This window comes from Dreissena polymorpha, chromosome 7 (genome assembly GCF_020536995.1).
Source record: "Dreissena polymorpha isolate Duluth1 chromosome 7, UMN_Dpol_1.0, whole genome shotgun sequence".
In the NCBI taxonomy this organism is placed as follows: Eukaryota; Metazoa; Mollusca; class Bivalvia; order Myida; family Dreissenidae; genus Dreissena; species Dreissena polymorpha.
The window spans coordinates 78042211-78063338 of NC_068361.1; the positions used below are offsets into that span (position 1 = coordinate 78042211).

At 37.4% G+C, this 21128-nt stretch overlaps 2 protein-coding genes across 3 annotated transcripts in view; one reads left to right on the forward strand and one right to left on the reverse strand.

Annotated features, from left to right (window-relative positions):
- Positions 1-674, reverse strand: part of LOC127837551 (receptor-type tyrosine-protein phosphatase S-like) — a 38536-nt gene extending 37862 nt beyond the window's left edge. The window contains exon 1 of the mRNA XM_052364743.1: positions 597-674. The gene's annotated coding sequence lies outside the window, so the exon portion shown is untranslated. The remainder of the gene's footprint in view (positions 1-596) is intronic.
- Positions 64-20445, forward strand: LOC127837552 (deleted in malignant brain tumors 1 protein-like). Of its 2 annotated transcripts, XM_052364745.1 has the most exons (13): positions 64-455; positions 3379-3547; positions 6302-6552; positions 7021-7177; positions 7987-8186; positions 8559-8752; positions 9065-9273; positions 9661-9843; positions 11139-11198; positions 13989-14176; positions 15085-15213; positions 15480-15578; positions 18615-20445. In XM_052364745.1, the coding sequence occupies exons 1-13, from the start codon at positions 380-382 to the stop codon at positions 18773-18775; spliced, it is 2076 nt and encodes a 691-aa protein (XP_052220705.1). In that variant the 5' UTR covers positions 64-379; the 3' UTR covers positions 18776-20445. The 2 variants fall into 2 exon arrangements, with proteins under 2 accessions (XP_052220705.1, XP_052220706.1); XM_052364746.1 differs by lacking the exon at positions 11139-11198.
- The last annotated feature ends 683 nt before the right edge of the window (positions 20446-21128 follow it).

Sequence of the window (21128 nt, forward strand, 5' to 3'; positions counted from 1 at the left end):
ATCGATAAGTATTCAAGATGTGACATTTCCTTCTCGCACATGTTTATCGGTTTCCACGTGACAACGGTGCGATAGTAAACATTTCTCCCTTTAATCGCTTATGTCAATATTTTATTTTATAACGCTTAAATCGCGTTTGGTTAGCCTATATCGTTTTTCGATTATACAAAAGTTAATTGAATAAGTGTTTTACGAGATACATTACAGATTTGACGTTGATTGAGCAGAAAAGGAATTAACACTATAGGTTTAACAGGAGAAACGTTCGCTATAAAACTTGAAGCGGTGCGCGGCCGCGGGTACCTTTTGTCAACCGTTTATTGACTTTTATCGCATATTTTGGAAATGATTCGGATTTATATTTAATGGATATACTACAATGATGAAAATGGGTCGACTGAGTTTGTATTATTCATCAATGCTCATCATTGGAATTAAAATCATACAAGAGTGTGGTAAGACTATGAGTTTTGATCTACTGTAGAATTTATCAAACACGTTTGTTATTTTTTTTTTAATCATTTGTTTACATTGTACTGTAGATCTAAGTCGACATAACACTAGATCTTAAAGTCCAAACTGTATTGATTACTTACATCTGCATTTAATCCTTCTTTTTTAGAAATAGACTTTTTGTTTTCGTCATTATTTGCGTATTATGTGAATGTGTTGTAATTCCAAATCATACATTATGACGTCATGATTGTGTTATGCTATATTTTAAATGACGTCGTTGATACTGTCTATTTACTATGGAAGCGTATATGGTAGACCCTGATGCTGTGATGATGTCAACATTCTATGACGGCATGATATGAAAAAGGTGCCATGGCGTAAAAAAATAAATCATCATGCCGACCAAAACTATGATGGCAAGATTTTCACAAGAGCACGACGCCAAAAATTATGTTGATTTGTCGACTTAGGATAAGATTTCAAGACTTAAAGAACCCGCATGTTGGCATAACTATGGAAGCGTATATGGAACACCCTGATGCTGTGATGATGTCAACATTCTATGACGGCGTGATATGAAAAAGGTGTCATGGCGTAAAAAATAACTCATCGTGTCGACTAAAACTATGATGGCAAGTCATTTTCACAAAAGCATGACGCCAAACATTATGTTGATTTTTCGACTTGGATCATGTTGACCAAATATTTTTTCGGGAAAAGCCGGAAACAATTACATTTATTGAAAATTGCATCAAACCAAGTTTCATAGCTTAAGCGCGGACCTTATAAGACCCAGACAATTTCTTTAAACAGATGCAAGTTTCTTCGAGTTGCTAGTTTACTTTAGTTTAGACATTTCTTGCTATTTCTTTTTTTTTTTCGATACATGTTGCCCAAAAGTGGAAGGCTACACCCTTTTCCCAAAAATGTTTGTTTCCACTACCCAATAGACATGTTATTTCATGTATTTTGGCGCTGAACCCATCGTGGTTCGTAAAATTATAACGGAAAGAAGTATGATACATCTTCCCTGTATTGTTTGGATATAATAATAATTAATAAAATAATAACAACTTTATCAAAATATTTTACTTTTTAAGTAGACACATTTAACGACAGACACTTTAGTCCCATTAATGTTCTTGACAAATTACCTGCATGTATTGTCTAACGACCTCGCCCTGTTTAATCGATTAAACACGTGCATTTCCTTGGGTGGACGCCTTGTTGACAATATGAAAGAAATGTTTAAGGCGTCAATATATTACGCGTATATCTAAATTGCTAACGATAAATAGTTATAAATCTGCCACGGCAGGATGATTAGTTTGTTGTAAGTGTTTTGTGTTTTTATTGTCCATCATAAACCCTAATTATATACATTTATTATTAAATGCGATAACTCAAACATCTTTTTTTTTAAATTATACATAATATCGAGAGGCAGACAGCGATTGAACAGTCCATTTTTCCTTCCGCCTGTCCGTCTGTGCGAGGTTAAGACGTTTCGTATAACATCAATATTGCTTCATACAAACCTTGGATACATGAACAGATGTTAATTAAGACGGTCCAACCCCTTGGTTAAGCCAGCATGACACGTTTAGTCTTTGATTAATACCGCCTTCTACAAAGTGTTGATACTTACTGAAATATGTGGTATGTTCTTAATATATAGTACTGAAATATGTTGTATGTTCTTAATATATAGTACTGAAATATGTTGTATGTTCTTAATATATAGTAACTTCGACATCGCAAATAACCCTATTGCTAATATCTATCCATGACAAGCTAGTGCTCACTTGCATAATTTTCTTTTTAACAGTGTAAATGCGGACAATCAATCACTTTTTAATTCTCAAATACCGATATATTAGATATAAGACTATTTTTGGTGTCCAGTCCATTTCTGGTGACGTGAATCCCCGATCGTCCTATAATGACATTGTATGAAAATATCATATCTAAGTTTCTGGAATTTAATCAGGTGTATTCGATAAAACAAATATGAATAGTTTTCTATAATAATGCTTTTCAGTTTTAAAATACATGTTTAATAATGAATTGCATGCAGATGCTGTTGAAAAGAATAGATAATTACTTTTTACCTAACCTTGTACGGAAACCAAATGTTTCCTATCGACAAAATAGCTCAAGCCCTTAATGCTTTCCCTTGCCGGACCTGCAAATGGCGTTAGCTACCATCTTGGTTTAAAGTGGTATCGCCCTTTTTGTGGTCCGTGAAGCACGATAGAGTCGATTTGTAAGCGTGGCTTTTTATTACCATTTCTGGATAAACTCAGGAAAAAATATTTTAACCCGGGCGGGTCGGACCCCTTTTAAATTCGATGATGATGATGAAAATGCTTCTGATAATGATCCTAATGACGAAGACGACGACGATGATGATGATCATCACCATCATGATGGTTATGATGATGCTGATGATGATCATGATGGTTATGATGATGATGATGATGATGATGATGATGATGATGATGATGATGATGATGATGATTATCATGATGATTATCATGATCATGATCATGATGATGCTGATCATGATGATGATGGTCATGATGATGTCGATGACGATGACAACGATAGTTATAAGGATGGTGATGATGATGATGATGATGATGATGATGATGATGATGATGATGATGATGATGGTGATGATGATGACGACGAAGACGGCAACGCAATGATGATTTGAGATACATTTTGAGTCACTTTTAAAATACTGGTAATCCGGCTTTGTATCTTCAAATTGGAAATTGTGAAGGAACATGAACTTGAAAGCATTCTTGTTTGCACAGAGTAAAACACAACATACCCACTCTAAAATGAATTATGAAGTATGTAACCTGCGCTTTATTATTTTTTATTATTCTTACATCGAATGTTTTTCGCTCACAGTGGGTCAATCATCGAACGGTGACATCCGGTTGATCGACGGCGGGAGGCCGTCTCAGTCCCAGGGTCGCGTGGAAGTGTTCTACAATGGCACGTGGGGCACTGTGTGTGACGACAACTGGATAGACCAGAATAACGCCATTGTCGTCTGCCGCCAGATGAACTCGCCCTCGTGAGTACCCATTATAACTCGCCACCATTAGCCTGGCAATGACCTGTATGCATTCAAATATTAAAATGATGTTACGATGAATACCTAAGTTTAGGATTTGGTAAAACTATACAAGAAATATCTTTTTTAAAAGTAATATTGCGTTGATGGTGTCTGTGTTCGAAATTAATAGTAAATTAAATCATTGAGATCAAAGATCACGGATGTTTTTTTAAATATATATCTGCACAGTTCTTACCTGTATTACTCCCAATTACATCAATTACGGGATGCAGCGCCGGTTTTGGTGACTTATTTTTCATTATTAGATATTTTTGATTATGTTTAGTTGGAGAGAAAATAATCATTTTACATCGTTGCAAAACGCTGTGCTGCATCCTAACAATCAAATAAGCCCATGCAGAAGGGGAATTGTGTTTGCGCTATACTGCACAAAATACGTAGTAAATTCAATTATATGATAATGTAAATGAGTCAACATTTCGGAGATTGCACGTTTTCTAGTTCGCGCAGTTTTTTTTTGTATTTTTTTACAAATACGGGAATTCTATTCATTCCTTCTCACCGACTGACGGATGTTTTTTTCGAGAATTCATTGGACAATTACAAAGATTACGAAGGTCAAACATGGGTTAAACAGCTTTGGCGAAATATTCCCTAAACTTACTGTTATGATGTCATTTATCTCGCGAAAGACGTGCACAAACAAAACCGAGTTTCAATATACGACACAATTCATGCGTTTAATTTATGATTATATATTTCACAAAGATCAGGCGAACGAATATGGTCGTGATTTTTGTGTTAAAGCACATATCATTGGGGATGGAGCGAAGGCAGCGCACACTTATACTATCGCTGAACATGGCTTTTTCTAATTGGTTTGTTGATATGATCTACAACCGTGAAATTAGGAATTTAAGCGTCAATTTCCCTTAAATTTGGAGAAAAGTTGTGATTTGGTTTAAACATTTCTAATTATAAGTGATGAAGCTTACATAAAAAAGAAAATACAAAAGATAAACATAAGACATTTATAGGCAAATCATTTCTCTTTCTAAACATCAAAACAGCCAAGCCATCAACTGGGAATGTGTCGACTGAATTTGGGAAATAATACTTTGTGCCATCGGGAATATGACCCAATAACAGGTATACAATCAGCAAAAAATAGTTCTGCTTATCCAAGTCAAATAATAGACCATATTGACTTAATCCCCGACAGAAATAGCCCTGCTTAGCCAAGTCAAATAATAAACCATATTGCCTTAATCCCCGATAGAAATAGCCCTGCTTAGCCAAGTCAAATAATAGACCATATTACCTTAATCCCCGACAGAAATAGCCCTGCTTAGCCAAGTCAAATAAAAGACCATATTGCCTTAATCCCCGACAGAAATAGCCCTGCTTAGCCAAGTAAAATAATAGACCACATTGCCTTAATCCCCGACAGAAATAGCCCTTCTTAGCCAAGTCAAATAATAGACCATATTGCCTTAATCCCCGACAGAAATAGCCCTGCTTAGCCAAGTCATAATATACCATATTGCCTTAATCCCCGACAGAAATACTATTGAACACGCGGACAACTATCAAAACACAAGATGTGTTGGTGAAACACTATGTCCCCCATATATTTGATCTTTGACCTTGAAGGTTGACCTTGACCTTTAACCACTCAGAATGTGCAGCTCCATGAGATACACATGCATGCCAAATATCAAGTTGCTATCTTCAATATTGCGAAAGTTATGGCCAATGTTAAAGCTTGACGCAAACAAACCAACAAACAGAAGGGGCAAAAACAATATGTTCCCCAGTATAGACTGGTTGACATACAAATCAACAAACCAAATGACCCCATAAAAATCACAGTTATCGAAGATTGGCCTTCTAATGGTCGCGACTCTTAATCGTCAATATCCAGTCGGTAATTAACATAAATATAACTTTTAATATAAGAGGGGTTATATCTGTTTTACAAACAGGTCTTGATATTGTTTTTCTTATTTTGTGCAACTATAGCATTTTATAGAGTTATCCCGCTGTGTTAAGGTACACGATAAATAGCAACTTATGTGTACGCATTCGTATTCATACGAATTTATAATCTATTTTCCTGTAGACTCGTTCTGACTTTCCTGTAGCCTCGTTCCGACTTGATGTTGAAAATTGTGAGACCTCTTAATTCAAAACTACCACTAATAATTCACTTAACAATAATCGAACATGGTGTTTGAACATGATGTTTGAACACTTACTTGCTGAATGCAGGAAAAAAAACCTTTAAACTCACGTTTATCATTAACTAATTAGATTTACCTATTCACTATTCAAATTGTATCTTTAGTTCATCATATCACCCGTGTATTGTAGACGGTGTGAGACTCGGAACATCCTGAGAATCGCAGGGTTGTGTGATGTTTCTTCTACACTGTAGAGTCATATCGCCCTTGTGGTGCAAAAGGTACCATGTGACATTGAAATTGGAAGGCACATGGTAACTTTTTGCACCAATGGGGCGATATTATCATACGCATGTTATTGATTGTTTGAGGCACACCAGATAATAATCGTTAAGTCATTTGATTTTCTTTTACAAAAGGAAATTCGCAAAAATTATTCAGACATAGTGTGGATTCTGTCCCATAAACAATAGCCCAGAATCCCCCCCCCCCCCCCCCCCCGAGTTCGTTAAATTATTGGGACTAATGTTGACCCTATATTTGTGAATACGTCCTTGATAACTTACAGACCGAACGGCGGCGTGTGGGTGAACAGCACGCGGTTTGGTGCCGGAAGTGATCCCATCTTGCTGGACGATGTGGGGTGTGCGGCCACCGAACAGCGCCTGGCTGACTGTCAACACAGAGGTTGGGGTCTCTCGAGTGGTTGTGACCACAGCGAGGACGTCGGTGTCATTTGTCCCGTCAGCGCCGTCACTTCCTCCGGCACGCCCTCGCCCACCACCACCAAGGCGCCCGTTATACCGGATACGGGAAATTGTACGACGTCCCGTTTTTTCGTGATATTTTAAGTGGCGTTTATTTGTTCGAGTGTGAAGCGTCGGTAATCGCTCAAAATATTGACATGTTTAAACTCTTAGTTGAACATTTTATATACAAAGTTTCTTATAAAGGTAAATGCGAAATAGTACTAGAATGTATTTTTTCTATAGTTTCACTTACCACAAATAAAGCAAGGTTATAAAAACATAGTAAGTCGATCATATCATATAAGGATGCTTCTATAAGAACAAAAACTTATAATGAATTTCCTCAGATTTCAAATTCCATTTCAACAACGTTCATTGTTGGGAACACTCTTCTATACTCTCCTTTGAAACAAATGAGTTGCTCAACCTTAGAGGTACCTTTGTTTATGAGCACTGATTCCCTTCAAAAGAACCACTACAAATGATACATCGAGCAGTTTTGAAAGCATAAATGTAAAGGTACACATTGCTGTTCAAGGTACCACTCCGGACCGAACGATCCGGTTGAAAGGTCCGTCCAATATGCCCGGGGTTGGTGTGGTGCAGCTTCTCCGGAACAACACCTGGGGCAACATCTGTGACAACGGCTGGGGCTTCAACAATGCCAAGGTCGTGTGCAGGATGCTGTGCTTCAAGTGAGTAGCCGCGATGCGTCAGTGTGTCGTGTGAGTAGCCGTGATGCGACAGTGTGTCGTGTGAGTAGCCGTGATGCGACAGTGTGTCGTGTGAGTAGCCGTGATGCGACAGTGTGTCGTGTGAGTAGCCGTGATGCGACAGTGTGTCGTGTGAGTAGCCGTGATGCGACAGTGTGTCGTGTGAGTAGCCGTGATGCGACAGTGTGTCGGGAGTGAGTAGCCGTGATGCGACAGTGTGTCGGGAGTGAGTAGACGTGATGCGACAGTGTGTCGGGAGTGAGTAGACGTGATGCGACCTTGTGTCGGGAGTGAGTAGACGTGATGCGACCGTGTGTCGGGAGTGAGTAGCCGTGATGCGACAGTGTGTCGGGAGTGAGTAGACGTGATGCGACCGTGTGTCGGGAGTGAGTAGCCGTGATGCGACAGTGTGTCGGGAGTGAGTAGACGTGATGCGACCGTGTGTCGGGAGTGAGTAGACGTGATGCGACCGTGTGTCGGGAGTGAGTAGACGTGATGCGACCGTGTGTCGGGAGTGAGTAGACGTGATGCGATCGTGTGTCGGGAGTGAGTAGCCGTGATGCGACAGTGTGTCGGGAGTGAGTAGACGTGATGCGATTGTGTGTCGGGTGTGAGTAGACGTGATACGACCGTGTGTCGGGAGTGAGTAGACGTGATGCGACCGTGTGTCGGGAGTGAGTAGACGTGATGCAACCTTTTTCGGGAGTGAGTAGTAGAGTGAACGTTACTTATCAAACCTATTATCATTTCTTATCAAATTGTCCATTTTAATATCTTCTTCATGATCGCAGCCCCAACACCGCGCTCGCAGGGTCTGTTAACTTTGACACGAGCACCATAACCGAAAAGATGGTCATCAAGTCAGTGACCTGTACCGGAAACGAGGCCAACATATCCGCGTGCACGCAAGCGCCATGGGCCGACGGAAGCTGCTCCACCAGCGAGATGGCGAAAGTCACGTGCACACCTTTGGATAACTCCGCTCCAACCAGTGAGTCGCAAACAGTTATTTAACATGAAAACGTGCTGTCACTGCTTAAGAATAACAAATTTTACCTGCGTTTATTAAAAATACAATTTCATCCTTTTCATATAAAATTTAAGACATGACTGCACTTTTAAATTTTCTGTTCTTGTAAAGCTGTCATAATAAAAATTATAATAATAACAAATGTACATGTAATTCAGGAAACTTGAGGGGCTCACAAGTGTTTACATTCTGGTTAAAATAGGCGACATAATTGATTTCCTTTGTGCATCTGAGTACATAAGAAGTACACGTGTTTTGTTGTTTCTATCGGGCGGGGATCAAGAGGGGAATGGCTTTATAATGTGCTTACCATTGCGACCGGCTGCGTTTCAGGACCGGAACCGATCCTGGAGTGTTCCAACGGTCTGCTGCGCGCGAGCTTCAACAAGTCACGTGACGTGCACCTAGAGCCTAAGCACCTGCAGGTTGCCAACAGCACGGGATCCTCGTGCACTGCCAGCACGGACGAGAGCGACCAATACGTCTCCATCAGCATCCCCTTCGACGAGTGCAACACGCTGAGAACGGTATGCACAAAATAAGACTAACGCTATCGAGCGCCGCTAAAAGGGAAACGTCTGCCCGCGACATCTTATGCGTTTAGATTCACGTCAATGTCGATTTACACATGAGGATGTCTAGTTTAAATTTTCGCAAAAACAAAGCGAAGTATAGCTTATATTTTCGGATAATTTTTTTAAAGTATATAATTTATATATTCCTATCACACACGCATCATCTTCACGAGATTATAACGATTGTTGTGAAACTGTCAAAACGCGTAAGTTAAAATTCGATTTGTTATAAATGCAATAATAATTTATTTTATGACGTTCAAGTACAACGCGACGCACATTATCTACAAGAATGTGATCATGTATCTGCCCACGTTTACGAGCGGCGCCGTGAGCAACACGAACACGTACATGGTGCAAGTGCAGTGCGAGCTCCCACGTGACCCGATAGCTGATAAGCCTATTTTGCCCCTCACAGAGACCGTCACACAGGTTGCGCAGGGGCAGTTCATTGTTAACATGCACTTTTTTAGGTAAGGACGTGTAAAAGTCGGTTGTGCTATTGCACAATGTGTTTGAATTAGACTGAAAAATTTGCAATTTTCTCAGGAGGAAAATGTGAATTGATTACCCCAAAACAAAGCTTCTTTTTTTTATTTGAAGCTTGTTGAGAAAATGTATTACATATTCTTAGTCACTTGTTGAAGCTTCAATGGCGTGGTTCGGCGTTTCTTGGATAAATAAAGCATCATCAGGAAAAGTGACATGTAATAACTTACGAGAAATTCATATTAAAATGTTCCTAGTTTTTTTACGGGAATGGTCATTTATAGAATGGAATATTTGATAAAGAATATCATGCAAAATGTTTTTATTAGTTTTTTCTAAGCTTGCAATTAATCTGAAAATAATATTTTCAGGAATAACAGTTTTGTGACGGCAGTGACCAATTTCCCCCTAGAGATCCCCCTGGGAGAATGGCTTAACTCCGCCCTCTCGCTCGAGGACGTCGACAAGAACCTACACATGGTGGTGCCCAACTGCTATGCCACGCCCTCTAGTAGCAGGAATGACCTCACGCGCTATCCGCTCTTCACTGACAAGTAAGTCAACGAGTTTTGTATCTTAGCCTCGCTCTGGGAAAACGGAGTTTAAAGCATGTACATAAAGTGTCCTCACAGATTAGGATGTGCAACCCGCACTGTCATTTTTTTCTAAACGAAAAAGACATGTGGAAAGTGTTGTCCCGGATAAGCCTTTGAGGATTGCACAGGTTAATCTAGAATGACTAAACAAAACTGCATTAGACCGGTTTACCAAGATCAAGGCTAAATCGCTCTTGATTTATGAAATTCTGCTACAAGGGAGGCAATCGATGTGTGAGCAGCTTGATACACATGCGAGGCACATGCATACTTTCATTTTGGTATGTAATGCTTATCTATAAATAAAGTACATGTATCTAGTAAGTATACAGCTGCCAAGCCTAAGTAACATTTGTGATACGATAGTTGTAAACACTTAAATATGCAATGCCTCATCTAAAACAATTGTACTATGATTGTATCTATGATATAATAGATATCTATGTATACCCCACGCTATTGAACTACAACATGCTTGTCATGTGTTTTGTTATTCAATACAGTAAGAGAAACGTTCAAGCTCATCGATTGTCACTCTCGAATTGTGTGTCATGTTTTTATCCCGTGCACAAGACGTTATCTCCAATGAATCTTAGTTGATTGTACTTTCATTGCACTTGAGACAAAAATTGGCACGAACGAATACTTTTTCTAGCCTTTATTTGGAAAAATGTATTCGTGTTATCGAGTGTTATTAATTAATATAACATTTGATACTGTATTAAGTTCATAGCGCGACCTTGTATTGTAGGCTGAGAGCTCATCAAGAGGTAACCAGCAAGGCATTCAATGTTGCTCATTCATGTTATGTCTGTGGATTGGTGATTCAAGAGTGTTGCGGGATTGTCCTTGTAATGCAAATGAGCTGCACTGCATTTACTAACTTATGGTGCCCTATGTGTTTGTGAACTATTGTTAACTAACAAAACGCAAACTTTTCTTCCGCTTGGTGTTATAATGTTTGTTTTTTTGCAATGGATGCATGTCCAAAATGAAATACGTGATGTTGCTTTTTACGAACAGAAAAACACGAATTTAGCCGTGCTTGCACAGTTGTAAATAAAATACACAATTCAATGCATGTGTGACTTAGTAAAATTATTATTATCATGCCTTTCCTTATATTTGGCACATCCATATGCATATTTGGTGGCCTTTACATGAATTTAAGATTGAAACTATAGATGACATTCATAAGTCGCGAGGCAATATCTACTAGTATTTGAAGGCGGCTTTCCTTACTCTGTTTGTAGGCCCTGCAATGTATGTGAAAGCGCTTTAGGTGGCAATGCATCTCTTTCGTCTCTTGAAAGGTGTGTGGCACAATGTGTGTTTGGTGCAGTGTTTACTTTTAGTCCAGTTGATCATGTTCTTAAAGAGAGATAATCCCGATATGTATATTAACACATTTTATTGTATATTTTAGAAAACAATGTAGTTTTGACATGTAGCAAATACATATTTTCCTTTAACACTCATTTAGAAAAGGATCGGCAGTATCTCCTTTACACGTTTATTTAGTTTGTTAACTTGCTCGTACATGTAGACGTTTCTTAACCTGTTTCCGTTATACCTCTTTCCCAAAACTAGGTATCTTTCTTCGCGTAACCACGAGTGATGCCCCTAGTGCACATCCGGTGAATTGTATAGCTTCTTATGCATATACATGTTATGATACACCAAGTATGGGTCAATAAATGAGCCGAACTTTGTGAAAATGGGGTTTAATGGATGTGCGTGATGTGTCGTCCCAGATAAGCATGTGCGCACAGGCTAATCAGGGACGAAACTTTCCGCCAAAACTTGTTTTTTGCTAAGAATAGACTGTTTGTGAACGAAAAATACAATAAAAGCGGAAAGTGTCGTCCCTGATTAGCATGAGCGGACTGCACAGGCTAATCTGGGATGACACTTAAAGCACATGCATTAACCCCCCTTTTCACAGAGAACGGCCCAAATATTTTAGCAAGCATATGTATTTTTACGTGTCTCCAAATTCATGTAGTTTAATTTCGTACAACGAGCTTTTTTCAAGCCGTTTCATTTGAGTGATCTTTTACTGAAAATTATCTTAAATGATTGCGTGTGCTCCACAATGTTTTAACTTGAATTTAAAGTTAAAGAAGAATAACTGGATAGCTACAATTTCTTTCTATAAACATGATCACGATGACAACTTTTCGCAAGGCACTAATTCATTTGGAATCTATAGATTGTGCTAATCTAAAATTGTTACCTATTACATCATGTAAAACACATGATAATTTTTAAATTAAATAACGCTTTATTGTCCGAAATGCAAATGTTAATGTCAAGTTTTAGGATAAAGTTGCAGAATAACACATTTTATAAGTCAAATCCCAAGTTTCATAGTTCGTAAAATGTCTTCTTATAATGCGCACATTGAAAGAACTCTTTTTTTTTTCGAAAAATACAAGTGCTCAGTGAAAAAACTTCAACACTGAAGGAAACTACAGTTTGTTTGATATACAATCATTTTAGACAGACATATTGGGGACACTATTTGGCTTTTTAGTTGTCGCCAAATGCGGAACCTTATCATTATAATTATCTGTATAATGCAGTTGCATTGGATTAGTGGCATCAAGCACATATAACACTATGTACTTGTTATGTCTAACTGTGGAGTGTAACCTAGCAAATATGCCGATGGGTAATGAACGCACTTTATGGTTACAGTATACTAAATAACCGTTTTATGAAGGCTGTACTCTCTAAAAAAAATATCATAGTTGATTCGAAGGAATGTTGTACACTTTAAACTATTGTTCTGGCTTTATCATTTGGAGAAAGTAGTAAGGCATCAATAGGTGTTCACTACTAAATACCTGATATATGATAAACTTAGAGACAATACTAAAACATTGCACTGAAAAAGGTTACATTCCACTAAAAATTGGCCGGAAAAAAGTTGCAAGAACAGTCGATTTTCACTTTTGACAAGTTCTTTCTTGGTTTGTACATGACATATCTTTTTTTATTTCACAAATCGACTCCGCCTTTAAGAAAAGGTATGGTTATGGGGGTCTCTATGTGCAAAATGTTGCATTTATTTTCGCTTAAAGATGTCGCTTTTACATTGAATTAAATAGGGAAACTATTTAGAATATTGTGACCTTATAACTTTGTTCTTCTGTGTGTAAATGTAAGTTGTCAATTGGGATCTCGCGGATTATCGCGGGAAATCAACATGTTTTCCGGGCTCTCACCGGTTCATTCTATAATATACTTTTTAAGTGTGATTGTAACTATTAAGATAGGATAGGTATTTGTTTTATTGGTATGTGCCACACAATTTCGCTCGTTTGATACTTATTTGTTAAATACTAGTAAGTCCCTTCACACAATATATTTTAAGCGTAGTCACCTCCCCCTTCTCCCCGTGAAATGTCAAATATTCATTCGACTAAACATGTTTTACTGAATGACGGCAATGGCCCATTCTGTAACGAATGTTTTACTTGCAGAACTGTATATAATTTTAACACTGTAGCGGAATTATGGGTTGATTGGCTAGAAGCGTGTATCTGTAAACATTTTAGTAAAATAAAGTTAAGTAATTGTCTACATTTTCCAGGTGTGTGTACGTTTTACATAACACATTATTGTCTCTACCGGTTTCACCGGAGGGGACTTATGGTTTGCGCTCTGTGCGTCTGTCTGTGAGTCTGTCACACTTTTCTGGATCATTTAAAAGTTCTTCATATTTTTTTCATAAAACTTGAAACATGGATAGATGGCAATATGGACATTATGCACGTCATTTCATTTTGTTCTTACGTCAAATATTCTGGTTGCTATGGCATCAAATAAAACAAAAAATATGACAATGGTGGTGCCGATAGGGGACATATATTGCTTGGCAATAGTCTTGTGTTACTCTGGCATCTGAAAACCTACGACCACGACTACGCGTTACAAGCATTCAGAAATGCTATGGTCGTACGGGAAGGCTCAACCTGCAGAACTTACATCGTGTTCGTTGTTCAAAAATTGAACTCGCTATACTAAAGTATATTACACACATAACATCGTAAACACAGAATTGAATCGCACTTGAGTTTGACGTCATATATGCACAGGTGCGTTAACGACCAGACGGTAGGGTTCTTTCCCATCAACGACACATGGTTCGGCTATCGGTGGCAGACGTTCAAGTTCGTGCAGTTTCCGGCAGTTCACATCCACTGTGACGCATACGTGTGCGCGAAGGACGACCCGTCCCCGGAATGTGACCGCAGCTGCCTGCCTGCCAACACCACCACGCCCAGTGAGTCAGAGATAAGCATATACCCGTACTCGATGCGTAGATATGTGGCTTAGTCTCTTACACGTTGCGTTCACATGTTCACGTTGCATAAACAAGTTTACGTTGCGTACATAAGTACATGTTTCATACACACGTAGCCATGGCTTAGATATGTAGCAGTTGAATTCATACTTAGCCGTGATGTAGATATACAGACGTTACATAGATACGTACGCATTACAGTTATACGTGCCTCAGGCGTAGATATTTTTACGTTAAATAGATATACAGTGTTACATTTCTACGTGCCTCTTGCGTAGATATGTTTGCCTAACATAGATACGTACGCGTTACAGTTGCCGTACGTAATTTCGATATGTAAACGTTGTGTTCATGTGTTTTAAAGGTACAAGAAAAAAAAAACAGCTTTGAATAGTGATTGAAAATTTGTAAATTGTAATTTTTGTCTGAAAAAATGTGTCTGGACAATTTTATTTTATCTTTATAAAATGCGGTGTGTAGTTTATTTTGCATGGCCATTGAAGAGAACATTCGAATTAAACATTGTTCTGCATACAAAGATAAAACGTGTATGGCAGTTATACAACACGTTTTATTTTGTAAGCATTGATTATTTGTTAAATTAATTTGATGTAATTATGGAGATCACACAACTTGTCACTTTCAAGTAGTGTACTGTTGTATGTTATGTAGCTTCTGATTTGATGTAGGAAAATACTGTGTTGTCATTTAAAATTAATATAATTCAAAAATACACACAATCACTTATATTTTACACGCATTTATATTTTGGTTTACATTGAATTTAATTACTTTTTACATACCGATACAACAGCAATAAATTCTCTGTTCATATACTCAGTCTAATCAACTATACAGTCCGCTGATTTATGTTTTCCATTCCGCAGGTTCTGGCCGCCGGAAGCGAGACTGGAACGCCATGCCCCCCACACTGGTTCACGTGAGCAGCGGTACTCTCCTCGTGTACAAGACTGAACAGCCACCGCTGATTGAGAGGCCACCACTTCCGGTGCAACGTAAGTTAATGTCTATTAACGCACATTCTCCACAAGTAATGCGAATAATAATTATTATTTGAACTGTTGTCATATCCAGCTTCTGTTATACTTAATTGTGGTCAGAGCCTGTATGCTGAAGAAAACAATAATATCATGGAACTTTATACGACACGGTTTCATATCTTTACATAATTTCAAATTCATGTGAGGTTTATTGATAACACATTCTCAAGCTTTGCATTGACGGGACAACCTACATGTAGCTATTATTATTCAATTTTCAGCTTCAACCACTCAACGACCGGAAACAACCCCTGCGCCTGGGTCAACCGTTGCTCAAGTGGAACACAGCACTGCTAGATCGTCAACCTCATCGACTTCAGGTACAGTTATTACGAAAAAACTATAGTGCTAACAATTTGTTTTTTTATATTAATAGTAAATACATGCGCCTAATTTTGACTGTAAACATAGTTGTTTGTGTGTATTATTCGTAAATAAATGCATCTAAGTTTGACTGTAAACATATTTGTGTTATATTATTAGTAAATACATGCATCGAATTTTGACTGTAAACATAGTCCATTTTGTCTCCAAAGAGTGCACTGCAGCATTTGTAAAATATAATTGCAATATACGTACATTTCCAGAAAGGAAATTCATTTCTGCGTTTAATAAGACCAAGTTAATGGAAATCGCTGCACAATTGATGAAGTAATGGCTGTTCAAAGCGATGCACCCTATATTCGGGTCATTTTGAGTTGAATACCTTGTTATATATATAACGTTATGAAAAATATGTTTTCGGAGAAATCGATTTTTCGGCGTAAGCTGTATAAAGCCAGCTTTTCACCTCTCCTGACCTTTGTAAGTGTCCAATAAAATTCAAATAAAATATCCCGCGGCTAGGTACGAATGAATACACTTCATTTATTCCATTGGCTGATTTGAGTATTCCACCAGAACATTGGAAACATATACGCGTCTTTGTAACACTGTCTTACTGCATGAAACAATTTTATTATCCCTCGCCAGAGGCGGATGGATATTGTTTTGGGATTGTCCGTCCGTCCGTCCGGCTGTCCGTCCGTCCGTCCGGCACTTTTGTGCCCGGAGCCATATCTTGGAAGTTCTTTGGTGGATTTCATTTAAACTTGGTATGAGTATATATATGCATAAGAGGATGATGCACGCCAAATGGCATTGTACACCATCTGTTAAAAACAGACTTATGGCCCTTTGTATCTTGAAAAAATGCTTTTTAGTGTCCGGAGCCATATCTTGGAAGTTCTTTGGCGGATTTCATTGAAACTTGGTATGAGTATATATATGCATAAGAGGATGATGCACGCCAAATGGCATTATACACCATCTGTTAAAAACAGACTTATGGCCCTTTGTATCTTGAAAAAATGCTTTTTACTATAGGCACTTTTGTGTCCGGAGCCATATCTTGGAAGTGCTTTGGCGGATTTCATTGAAACTTGGTATGAGTATATATATGCATAAGAGGATGATGCACCCCAAATGGCATTGTACACCATCTGTTAAAAACAGAGTTATGGCCCTTCGTATCTTGAAAAAAATGCTTTTTATTATAGGCACTTTTGTGTCCGGAGCCATATCTTGGAAGTGCTTTGGCGGATTTCATTGAAACTTGGTATAAGTATATATATGCATAAGAGGATGATGCATGCCAAATGGCATTGTATACCATTTGTTAAAAACAGAGTTATGGCCCTTTGTATCTTGAAAAAATGCTTTTTACTATATGCACTTTTGTGTCCGGAGCCATATCTTGGAAGTGCTTTGGCGGATTTCATTGAATCTTGGTATGAGTATATATCCCCTGCAAGAGGCGGAGGGATATTGTTTTGGCGTTGTCCGGTTGTCCGTCCGGCTGTCCGTCCGTCCGTCACTTTTGTGTCCGGAGCCATATCTTGGAAGTGCTTCGGCATGATGTTAATGTCTCAACTGCCAGTAAGTAATCCATTAGTCCGTCCGTCCATCTATCATTATGTTCATCCGTCCAATTTGCACCCATCCTCAAACAAAGCATATGTTGCGGGGGATACCTTGGGCCTTTCAGGCCCTCTTGTTTCTAATGAAAAGGCTTAATAGATAGAACAGTTTTACACTCAATTCTCGACATCAATACAGTTTGCGCGTGCACCTTTTATTTTCAGAGAATTACCAGCGCAACGCGTTTATATTTAAAGGATATGTTCTCATATTTAGTACTTACTTTCATATTCTTGTCAACATGTTAACATGTAAAAGTATAAAGAGCAGTGGAAGCGAGGCCTCACTTTAATACATTGCATTTCAACCCGGGTCAATTCGCGGCCAGTGTATGAATGCCAGAGTTTATACAGGTCATCACCGGAGTTCGCGGCCAGTAAAATAATAGTTATATAATAAATACGCTATCCGTGAACTAGGTGACCTGGAATTTTCTTTAGACCAGAAATATGTAGATTCTTAATGGGTTTTCAACAATACAATGATAAATATTATTTTTGATTAATTTAACAATAATTATTCCACCATATTGACCAATGTATTAAGCATGAGCGCGATGATAATCGATACTGTTAATAATCGAATCAAATAGCAATGCCCGACAAACCACTAAAACAGGTTTGTTCGAAGAACGCGCCTATAAATACGGATACTTCTCGTGTGGCCGGTTGACTCGTATGTTTTAATTTCACTTCCATTCTTCTTTTGGTTTTCTGTTTTATATCTATAGGTTTATGACCAGCAATATGTAATAATGTAAAATAAGCCGCGAAACTCCGCGTAACATCCCGTACTGCGTGTGATGCAGCTGAGAACTGCACAGAAAAAAGACATTCGCTATCCTTGATCTCATTCATTGAACTATCAACGCCGTATATCTTTTTTAAAGATATTTCTTGTTCGTTATAATTTGATTATTTTTTATTAAAAATGATGTTTTCATTAATTAATATCATAACCACACGCTAACCACATGTGTATTGGACAACTTCAATTGAGTTTATATTTATTTTGAGACAATCCCGACATTCCTGAATATGGGTCACCACATGTCCGTTATTCACTAAATCCCGAGTTGCAGCTTTCATGCTTATTTTATATGGTACGCCTCAATTTGGTTTCTGAGCATTCTTACTTTTGTAAAGGACACATAATACTAAAATATTACGTCAATGAACATTATGTTTACCAAACAAAATCTGCAAAATTCAAGAGACCATTCGTCTGCACTTTACCTGTCGTCACAAAAACGGTGCGTACATAACGTGACCTTGTTTTGCTTTCGAAAAAAAGAAACAGTTCTAAACATAGACACACGTCAACAAAAAAATAAATCGACTTAACAATGATAGGCTTTTTGTATTCAATTCATAGAAAATGTATTTGTTCTCTTGCAGACAAACCGGAGATCAGCAACGCAGCTCACGTGACCACACCAGCTGACCGTCCATTTAATGTCCCCTTAGTTGTCGAGAGTGGTGCAAGAAAACTGAGTTCTTCCGTTAATTGTGTCACCATATTTTCATCGTTTGTCATTCTTACATTGATACTAACCTAGTCTCCCTGTGATTCTAAGCGCTTTACGGCTCAGTGATTGTCAATGTAAGAACGAAATTTATGTTATGTGGAAGGTATGATAAGAAATTTATTTTAATTGTTTCCCTATTGTTCGGATGTATCACTAAAAAGCGAAACACGGAGGATTTTCTATGTGCTACTGAGTATTACTCCCAATTTAAAGTGGTTTTCTTAAGTTCACTCCAAAACATAAAATAACTGCTTTTTACATTGTAAAAAAAAGTAATCGATCTCAACGTACACTAAACTGACGGACAAATCCCCTACGACCTGTATCACGTTTATTGAGATGTTAGATCAACACCGTGTTGTAACAGCTTTCAACGACGTGTGTCTGTAAATTTAAAGTTAATCCATAAAGTCGTCTTTGTGTGTTGCATATTTTTTGATTGAGCCACGATCTGGGAAAAATGGGCTTAATACATATACGTAAAGTGTCGTCCCAGATTAGACTGTGCAGTCCGCTTTGGGAAATCTGCGACGACACTTTCCGTTTAAAGTGGATTTTCGTTTAGAAGGTACTTCATTGAAACTAAAGATTCAATACAAGCATAAGTTTTCGTCCCTTTTTAGCCTGTGCGAACTTCAAAGGCTCATGTGGGTTGATTCTTTACGCATTTGCATGAATTTCGTTATTCGAGAGCGCGGTTCAATGACATTATTTTGCTTTAAGCGACCATTATTTATATATATATATATATATATATATATATATATATATATATATATATTTGTATGAGATCATATCCGTGTGTTATGTTATCGCGCACACAGAAGGTGTATGGATGTTAACAAAACTGCATTCTGCACAGTTTTAAACCACATACTACTTAAACAAATGCCATTGTAAGTATAAGACATATAACGACGATTATTTTAATTCCATTTTTTTCCAGAAAAGAATACATACTTCGTGTTTAAAGGTTTATATTTAGGTAAAAATTATATTGTTTCATTTTTCAATTAATGTTGGTGAAATATGTGTACATATTCATAATAAACAACAACATTAACCTAGTCCAAGCTGTACTTTCTGTAGTGGTGGTTTTACTAAATGCTTCGTCTTAGCATACACGTTTTAATCGTGCCTGTCTAGTTGTTTCCGCTGCTCAAACTGTTATAGCGCAACTGATCTAGTGTCTTATAAATGTACATATTTTTACATGCTTTATATCTATGCAGTTTTGATTCATAAGTCATTTGTTTTGTTGTTTTTATTTGTTGCTAACTTTTACTTATTTATTATTGTGTAAATTCTAACTTTCTTTTTGAAGTATATTTTAAGTATTTTACTATTGTTTTTTGTTGGGATTATGGAATTAGTTATGTCTCAGTTAAGTTAAATGTTAATTTGTTATATATTGACATGTTCATGTAATGTTTTTAATTCAGCTGTTTGTTCGTTTTTAATTTTGATTTCAGCAAGTTGACGCTGAAATAGATTGGCGTAAAAAGGCAAATTAAAGATAAAAATCAGATTATATATGTCGTATTTATTTGCACATTTTGAAAAATTGTTTTATAAAGTTTACATTTGAAAAAATACATTTGTTAACCTAAGTATTAATTTTAGTTTTGACTTTATTATCTAGTTGGTTGCCTTAAGTTTATATTGCAGCGTAACTAAGCTAATAAAATACACCATCAGTCCTCAAAGTGTTTATCTTTTGGAATGTTTTTACCGATTTTAACTTGAACCAAATTTTAATTTGACAAACACGTGTGTGTTCAGGTATACCCGCATGTGCGTTAATTTTGGCTAAAAACGAGTTTTATAGACTTACACATTAAACCGTTTTCCGAAATATGACCTTTGTCCTATGTTTATATTTCAGACAACATAATGCCTTTGTACTGATCCGCGGAGGTTTAATGGATTGTAGTAAAATTGTGTTAAACAAATTACTATGGGAAAACCGCAGAACGTGTGGATGTGTATTTGTGATTTCCCATCAGATAAAATAGAATAAATACATTTCTCCACCTTTAAATAATTTACATATGGAACGACCGTTAACTGCTCTATGTTTTCATCTTTAAAAAAAACTTAATATTAGTACCTTTTGAATTTTCTCGAAACCATTTTGTAAAACAATTTGTCGGGAAAATTAACACACAAAAACAACAGTACATATTATTTAAAATAATAAATACTACTTATTGGTAGTAATGCAAACAAGTGTATTCTTGCTAAGCTCGAATATGAATAAGAATGTGTAGAATTACGAGATGTATATTATGTAGTCAATTTAATAGAAAATATCAACATCAGAGATTTGACAGCATCTACTGGAAATGATGAAAGGCTCGCTTGTTAATTATACGCAATTACA

Coding starts and splice junctions, on each gene's coding strand:
- LOC127837552 (XM_052364745.1), top strand. CDS start 380: ATGATGAAAATGGGTCGACTGAGTTTGTATTATTCATCAATGCTCATC. Junction 9,274..9,660: donor GTTAACATGCACTTTTTTAG/GTAAGGACGTGT, acceptor TAATATTTTCAG/GAATAACAGTTTTGTGACGG. Junction 15,579..18,614: donor GTCAACCTCATCGACTTCAG/GTACAGTTATTA, acceptor GTTCTCTTGCAG/ACAAACCGGAGATCAGCAAC.